This window comes from Rhagoletis zephyria, unplaced genomic scaffold (assembly GCF_001687245.7).
Source record: "Rhagoletis zephyria isolate East Lansing unplaced genomic scaffold, Rhagoletis_zephyria_1.1 Rzeph_scaffold_00169, whole genome shotgun sequence".
Taxonomy (NCBI): domain Eukaryota; kingdom Metazoa; phylum Arthropoda; class Insecta; order Diptera; family Tephritidae; genus Rhagoletis; species Rhagoletis zephyria.
The window spans coordinates 256,909-265,518 of NW_016157253.1; the positions used below are offsets into that span (position 1 = coordinate 256,909).

The 8,610-nt window shown below is 37.5% G+C and overlaps 2 protein-coding genes across 2 annotated transcripts in view; one reads left to right on the top strand and one right to left on the bottom strand.

The window, feature by feature from the left end:
- The window catches only part of LOC108355851 (transmembrane channel-like protein 7), a 120,099-nt gene that overhangs the window by 97,102 nt on the left and 14,387 nt on the right, over nucleotides 1-8,610 (top strand). The gene's annotated exons all lie outside the window — the stretch shown is intronic.
- Nucleotides 1-8,610, bottom strand: part of Nipped-A (Transcription-associated protein Nipped-A) — a 90,954-nt gene that overhangs the window by 72,031 nt on the left and 10,313 nt on the right. Inside the window, exon 2 of the mRNA XM_017606978.1 lies at nucleotides 3,034-3,219. Coding sequence (XP_017462467.1) covers nucleotides 3,034-3,219 — 186 coding nt within the window. The remainder of the gene's footprint in view (nucleotides 1-3,033; nucleotides 3,220-8,610) is intronic.

Consider the following 8,610-nt stretch of genomic DNA (forward strand, 5'->3'; position numbering starts at 1 on the left):
CCAAGTCTGGTGGTTGTGTACCCAGAACGGCATTCACAGGTCGAGAGTCTACATAACTCGAGACTTCCTCACTGTGAATGCCATTCAAGGCCTGTCGATAAGCTGTCGGGTCCACAGGTTGTTTGATGAACCTCTGGACTTCGTCCGTCAGTTCGTAGAGATGCCTCCTGAAGTGCCTGACCGTTTACTTTCGAGCACAAGTTATCAATTCCATTCCCAGACGCCATTATCGAACAATCTTCAGCAGAAGAGATCATCGAGACACCCTCTGGTGGTTGAGGAAGCTTTGAGATGTAAATTTTAAACAGTAATGGGGAGAGGACACCTCCCTGTGGAACCCCTGGTTTAATTTTCGTAAGTTTGCTCGATTTGTCTCTAAAAGTTACTGACGAGTGACGACCACTCAGATAAGTCTCCGACCACCGTTTGAGTCCCTGTGGGAGAGACGAGGCTCTATGTCTTCTAGTAGGGTTGAATGGGTGACAGTTACGAACGCCTTACGACAGGTCGAACGCTACTAGCATGGTTCTCTCACAGTGGCGATTCCGGTTAAGGCCACGAATTATCTGCGTATTTATGACGTTAAGTGCTGTTGTTGTGCTGTGCTCTTTACGGAACCCATGCTGCTGCTTCGCTGGGGTCAGGTGGTTCGTAATATACGGGAGTAGCAAGGTTTCTAGTGTCTTCATCACCGGGAAAAGGAGGGTTATCGGACGATAAGACTCTCCTTTGTTGGCTGGTTTCCCCGGTTTGAGCAGTGGGGCCACTCTCCCCATCTTCCAGATGTCTGGAATGACGAGAGTGGCCATTGACAGATTGAGGGCGTCCGTTAGGAACGCTACTCCCGCAGGACCCAAATTTTTCAGCAGCCGTCGGGTCCAATGGCTTTGGAGCAAGGATGCATCGTAATATTAATTTTAGCGTTTACCAAAAAAAAATCAATCCTTTCTGTTGGAACGATTCAGTTTTTTATCGTTTAGGTAATTATCAAGATAATTCTATTTCGGTTTTTAACGAAAAGGATATCAATCGTTAATGCTGAAGTTGTAGCATGCATTTAGGTGCTAGGTTTTAATAGTGAGCTGGCAATGGCATACAACAACAACTCTTCGTTGATTTATTTTGTTTCGATGTCAACGATTGATGATTTATTTCGTTTCAACGTTAACGATTGAGTTTTGTTCGTTAATTCAGCTCTGAAACGAAACGAAATTATTTTGATAAGTTATTTTTGCGCATCAACAAAACGAAATCGTTTCATAGTTTGTTTAGCATCACTGCTTTGGAGGCTTTCGCCTTCCCGATGGCTACCCTTACCTCACCGCTGGTGAAAACAGGAGGCGCACTAGGTTTTTGCAGTGTGTGCAGCCTTTTGGTCTCTCGATGTTTGGCTTTATTCATCGGAGGATGCAATATGAACTGCCGGCTAAAATAGCTCTCGTAACGCTCCGGGTCCGACGAAGCGTTGTCGCCAAAGTCTATTTCAACTCAGTCGTTGCTTCGTCGGGTTGGACAATGACCTCACGGCTGACCAAAGCTTACTCACACCAGAGGCGAAGTTACAAGTCTTCAGATGCTCTTCCCACTTTTTCTCCTTATGTACGTTCACAAGCTTCCGAATCTCTGCCTTAAGATCCCTGGTACGAGGATTTCCGGGATCGGCCTGACGAAGGTTGTCACGCTCATCGGCTAGAACAGCCGCTTCAGCAGGGAAGTACAAAGCGAGCTGCAGCAACAGTGACAACCCTGCGGAACTTATTTCACCAAGGTGGATGTCGGTTGGTGTGGGGAGCGCAGCGAAGGTGCTCTCAGTAAATTCCGCGAAGCCTTTCCAATCAGCTATAGAAAAATTAAAAAGGTCCGGTGTTTCGCGGAAGCATAGTCGGTTGGTTTATCGATCGATATGACTGTGGGCAGGTGGTCTGATGCCAAAGTCAGCATAGGTCGCCATGATACGCTGTTTATTGAGTTGCCTTTCTGCTCTGCTGCTGTCTGCCCTGGACTCCGTTGCAATTCAGTTGTAGTTTCTTCGTGTGCCTTGAGAGGCGGGGCACGATGCGGCGAGTGAGGGACGAGTAAGTGGTGTTCTGCTTCCCGCTGTTGAAGTTGTTGACTGGCTGTGGTTTTTGGCGTCGTCGCGTCAGACGATTGCTGGTGCAGAGCTCTACAACAGGGACCGTTGTATCCCGAGCTAATAAAAGGAAGGTAAAAACCAGCCAAAGCATAGTCATATTCTGGACTAAAGCGACGATGTGAAAGATCAAGAGCTGCTGGTAAGTCCTTATGCGGCAGTTGGGGCGGGAAGTAGGTCGCCGTGGAGGCTGTAGTTGCCATTTAGCTTGAGCCGTGTGGTCTACTCCTTGTGTGACCAAAGGCTTGAGCAGGTCTCTCGGTTCTGTTGCAAGTATTGCACCTAACCGAAGAGTTCGGGTGGAGTCTTCTCTGGCATACACAGCAGAAGTAGCTTTCTGGTTCAGAGTGTCACGCCCAAGTTTTTTAAATATGAAAAAAACACTTTTTTGCTGGATTCCAATTTTAAGTAAATTTTTTAAGAAATCCTTAACCATCTGACAATGTGCAAGTTTCAAGTGTCTAAAAATTACAGTTGATTTTTTTTGAATTTTTTTTGCCCCATTTGCTTCCATATAACGAATAAACATAATTCATTTTTATATCGAAGAAACCCGCACCACCTCCGGCAAACACAATTCTAAAAAATCAACGGTAATTTTTAGCCACTTTAAACTTGCACACTTTTAAGACTAAATTTGAAAGGGCTATAAAACTGTGTACTCAAAAAAAATCTAGCACTTCTGAGAAAAAAGTTTGAAATTTTGGTTAAAATTTGTTCCATTTTTTTTTTAGTCTTGTACAAAGTCTTCAACTTGGGTTTACATGGGTTTTGTTAGGGAATGAACTTTAATTTAATTGAACATTCCTAAAAATTAATAAATAAACATTAGTGGCAAACAATATCACTTTGAAATGAGGGTGCTATTTCACTTGACATATGTACATGTTTTTAAAACTTACCTCAGGATTAAATGATGGACGAAAATGTTTATGCAATTCAATTATAATTCGCAGACTAACAAGAACGTTTTCTTCATTGTCGCTCCTGAGAATCTTGAGCATAACTGATATTATAGGCTTTACATGTTGGCGTAAATTTTCACTGATAGGTAGTCGATGAACCATTTCCAATATTAACTTTCGTATCTGAAAATAAAATATTCGAATTTTTTTAAACGTACTTTGTACTCTGCGCATCGCAGCATGCTTATATTAATTTAAAAGTTGGCATTTAGAGCTAGAGTTCCATTATTCCAATCAAAAGTAATAATGGTAATTTGTGGAGAAATAGAGTAATTTGGAAAGCCAAGAGAATGCAGCACAGGCAACAGGCAGCCTAGAAATCAGTGGTGTTTATGGGAATAGTATTGTGTGGAAAAGTGCCGCAAAAGAATAATTCGCAGGCTTTTGTTCCGGAACTTCCGATGTTGAAGACGCACCTTGCTCGGATCGACCACCCACTGAAAAAGTCGTTGAACTGTTAGAGCGAGTTCGGCATGTAAGGAGTCTGGAGATCTCTAGACCATTTGCAAAAGCCTAGATGTAAAAAGAAACTTTTTGGACACCTCAAGCATGATAAAAACATTACTAGGTAAATTCATTCTCTCAATTCGTCGGCCATGATTTTTTCTGACGTTTGCATGCATTTTAAAATCATATAAAATTTAAAATAAAAAAATTAAATTGTTCACAATTGTTGTTGTTTGAGATTGAAAGTGAGAATAAGAGTGTTCGCTATGTAAAACAACTTGTACAAGTTGGTACCAATTGTTACCAAATCGTGTTCGTTTGGCCAAAAACCCAGTAAAACTTGTAAGGAGAGAGCACAATTTTGACATTTCAATTGGAGGGGAAGTTGCCAGTTCGTGCTGGGAAAATTTTTGCTAACAAGAAGGTACTCGGCTGAAAAAGCTATATTCGTAATCGGAACGCAGTCGACACCACTGTCGATATAGGAAATCCGACAGTGACTTCCACAAAGAAATTGAAGCGTATGTTGAATAAAGTCAGGCCAAGGAGAAATAATTTAAGGGTCTGGTACGATACGTCGAAATTTAAATTGTCGAAACAAAAAACACCGAAAAAAAAATGTCAAAAAAAAATTGTTAGAAAATCAAGAATGTCGAGAAAAAAATTGTCGAAAGGAAAAATGTCGAAAACAAAAAATGTCGAAAATAAAAATGTCGAAAAAAAAAATATCGAAATAATGTAATGAATGATGTGTAAAATTCGCGCGAATTTTACACATCATTCATTACATTATTTCAACAGGTTGATTTATTTAAGTTAAATTCCACTAATCCTATGTACTAATATAATAAATGTGAAAGTTTGTGAGTGAGTATGTTTGTTGCTCGTTCACGCTAAAACGTCTGGATATATTTCAATTAAATTTGGAATATAGACATAATATACTAACATATAAAATATTTTTTGGAGTTGCCACCTCTTTCAAAAAAACGCCGATTAATTAACAAGTTTAACAAAATATTAGCAAGCGAAAGCGGTTCAGAAACTATATATTTCGGAAGTATTTTGTAATAGGGTTGCCGCCTGTTAAAAAAGTTTAAATCAATTCTTTGAAAAAGTTTAAACGAAATATTTTAATGTGGGTATCAAACGAGAATGCTTTATTGTAGAAATATTTTTAGAGAGTTGCCATCTTTTCAAAAAGTTAAAATCAATTTAAATAACACGTAAAAAATTTTTTTTCTGAGTAATTTTGCAGAACTTTCTTTTTCCATCTTAGGAACTTTAGAACATTTGAAAATCTACTCAGAACACTTTTAATTTTTATTTTTTTTCACACATTCAACTTTTTTTCGACAATTTACGCGTTTTGCATTTTTTTCGACCTTATTCATTTCGAAAGCATACGATTTCGACATTTTGCGTTTCGGTTAAACATTATTTCGAGATTTAAAAAATTTTTAAATTTCGACATTTCTCTTTCGACATTTTTGTTTTCGACTTATCGTACGGATCCCATAATTTAATAAATTTATTATGGTCGAAATGCAACCGTGGACGCCAGGCCAGTTGGAAGTGAAGCTTGCAAATGTTTGCTAAATCCTGTTCGCGCAAAACTTAGTAAGCTTCCCTCTTCGGGAGAGTAAGATACCTTATTTATTCTCTGAATTTTGTTACTTGCTAATTCTTACTGGCATTTGCATAGCGAACAGAACTATTGTGTGTGTGAGTTTGAGTTTTGAGTTTTGAAATTATATTGCTGGCAAACGTCCGACTGCCTCTCAATGGTTATATTTATATTAACAGAATTTTCATCTGCGAATTGCTGTTGAGACGGAATAAAATCGTGCTATTATCGAAGCGAATGATTAGTTGCGCTCGCGTACCTATTAATTATTGAAAGTTATCTAAAACTATCAGCTTTTTGCGTTCGCGTTGGCAAAAAAACTTGCAAAGTAGGGAAAATTGAGAGGACAAAACGACGTTTCATTTTGAGGGGAAGCTGTTAGTTTCCGCTGGAAAAAAATTTTGCCAACAGCTGGTAGGAATTTGCGCAAATCACAATATTGAATTTGACGGTTTGGAAGTTAAAAATGATAAAATGCTTTTAATTAAACTTGTACGAACTACGTAGTTATTCGTTTAATCAATAAACTATGTCAGGATAACACTTTGTGATGAGTTTTCGTAAGTTTTAAATTTTACACTTTTGAATGTAAACAAAATTATATCAGCTGCTCGTCTAACTTGCAAGTTTCTGCAAATTTTCTGTGCGTACTGTTCTGGATATTCTTCTCTTTTGAGAGTACAGATGACATTTCGCCGGAATTTTGCTGTTGGATGTTTTTTACTGGAGATTTTAAAGGAACATACCTATTATTGGTGATGAAAAATGGGTCAAGCACGAAACTTGGTAGAATTGATTATTGATGAATTGATCACCTGAAAAGGCGAGGGTTAAACATATTGACGTAAAGAAGTTCTAGATACCGAAACTCATATTAAACATGTAAAAAAGTGTAAGTTCAGGCGAAGCCGAACATTAAATACACACATCAAATATTAAACATAGTTTTTTCACCTTTCCGAAAACTACCTTTACATATCACACATCTTCGCTGGTATGTTCAGGTAAACTTAATGAGATAAACTTATATCGTCGATGTTTTTGCAAAACCGCCCATCGACCAGTTTCAGTTTTGCAAAAACCTCGACTTCTTTTCAAGCGATTGTTGTGAGTATGAATTTGACGTTCCCACGACAGTCGGGTCTACGTAACCAGAACGACCAAGGACTGTCACTCCAGCAACACTCCCCAAAAACTCTTTGGGGAACTTGTATGCTGCTACAACAACAACAACAGTATGAATTTTGAGTAAATTAGCGTGCTTAAATTTCGAAACATCGAAATTTCAAGCATTTCTGAAATTTACCGTTATATAAAAAGTGGGTGTAAGTTTAGTCCGATCGAACGGTTACCGAGATACATATAGGTGGTCGGTCATAAGTCGGGCCATTTTCCAAAATTTTGTTGTAAACGTAGTTTTTGCTAAAGAATTGTTGCAATCAATTTTGAATAAATTAGCTTCAGTATTTACCGATTTATCGAAGATTTCTCTAATTTACTGTTATATGGGATGTGGGAGTCGTCACTGTCCGATTTTTTAAATTTTCAGCCGTTTGGTATGTTTTACCAAGAGCAACAACTGCGCCAAGTTTGGGAGCGGCAATGTCTTAAAAGGAGTTTAAGATATCTTAAAGGAACTAAAGGAAAGAAAATAGTTTTTAAAGAATTTTTAGATAAGCCTCTACATACTCAAAAAAAATCTAAAATTTAATTGGCTATAATTTAATATAATTTTTGCACAATTTTTGAAATATGAATTTATATGGTTTTTGTTAGATAATGATATATTTAAAAAAAAAATGATACAATATTAAATAAACAAAAGCAAAATAGGAAAAATATGTTAAAATGTCGTGTCCCTACCCAATTAATATTGGGCTTGGTTAGCAATTCGAAAATGATATATTTTTCGAGTCTCACCTTCGATAACTAATGTGGAATATATTAGTATTCGATTCGCGAACTAGCCCATTCTCCAGCAAAACGGAACCTTCGTTATCCAATGTATTTTTCAAAATCCAGCCCATTATCGAATTGAAATTTTAATTAGAGAGAGTAATTTTCTTTTATTTCCCTTCGAAAATGAGCTGGATTTCACTTCCTCTTGTTACCACGGTTTTAATTTTTTTTTTTTTTCGAACCCAAGGTTGGTTATGAGTTCGTTCTCAGTTCGATATGCATATTGGATATTTAAAGGGTGGGTAACCACCATTTTGGCATTGAATAAAAGTATGAGAATCAGATTGACTACCAACCACACTAGACGTGTGTCATTTATTAGAGAGTTCGTTTAAGCGTTTTCAATATGGAAACTGTGCATTTAGACATCATTTCGGTTTCAACCGAAACTGTGCATGTATGCATTACTTCGTTTTTTTCATATTCATTATTTCGCTTTTAAAACGAAAGCATGTATATGCATAATTTCGGTATTTTCTCATGTGCATTATTTCGGTTTTCAACCGAAACTGTGCATGTATGCATTACTTCGTTTTTTTCATATTCATTATTTCGCTTTTAAAACGAAAGCATGTATATGCATAATTTCGGTATTTTCTCATGTGCATTATTTCGGTTTTCAACCGAAACTGTGCATGTATGCATTACTTCGTTTTTTTCATATTCATTATTTCGCTTTTAAAACGAAAGCATGTATATGCATAATTTCGGTATTTTCTCATGTGCATTATTTCGGTTTTCAACCGAAACTGTGCATGTATGCATTACTTCGTTTTTTTCATATTCATTATTTCGCTTTTAAAACGAAAGCATGTATATGCATAATTTCGGTATTTTCTCATGTGCATTATTTCGGTTTTCAACCGAAACTGTGCATGTATGCATTACTTCGTTTTTTTCATATTCATTATTTCGCTTTTAAAACGAAAGCATGTATATGCATAATTTCGGTATTTTCTCATGTGCATTATTTCGGTTTTCAACCGAAACTGTGCATGTATGCATTACTTCGGATTTTTCATATGCATTATTTCGGTTTCCAACCGAAACTGTACATCCATGCATTATTTCGGTTTTTGTTATATACATTATTTCGGTTTTCATCCGAAACTGGACATGTATGCATTACTTCGTCTTTCACATATGCAATATTTCGGTTTGTTGTTTTGGATAATTTCGGATTTTTTGCTGCCTTTTCTCCTTTCTATGTTGCATATGGATAATTTCGGATTTTTTCCTGGCTTTTCTCCTTTCTACGTTGCCGGAAAAGGGGGCCGGAAGTATTTTTGGGCAGAGCTTCTCTCTGCATAGGCGGCCTTCGGTCGCGCTTATGGATTATATCCCTTACTAAGTAGAATTCTCCTTTCTATGTTGCCGGAAAAGGGGGCCGGAAGTATTTTTGCGCAGAACTTCTTTCTGCGTAGGCTGCCTTCGGCCGCGCTTAGGGATTATAACCCTTACTAAGTAGAACTCTCCTTTCT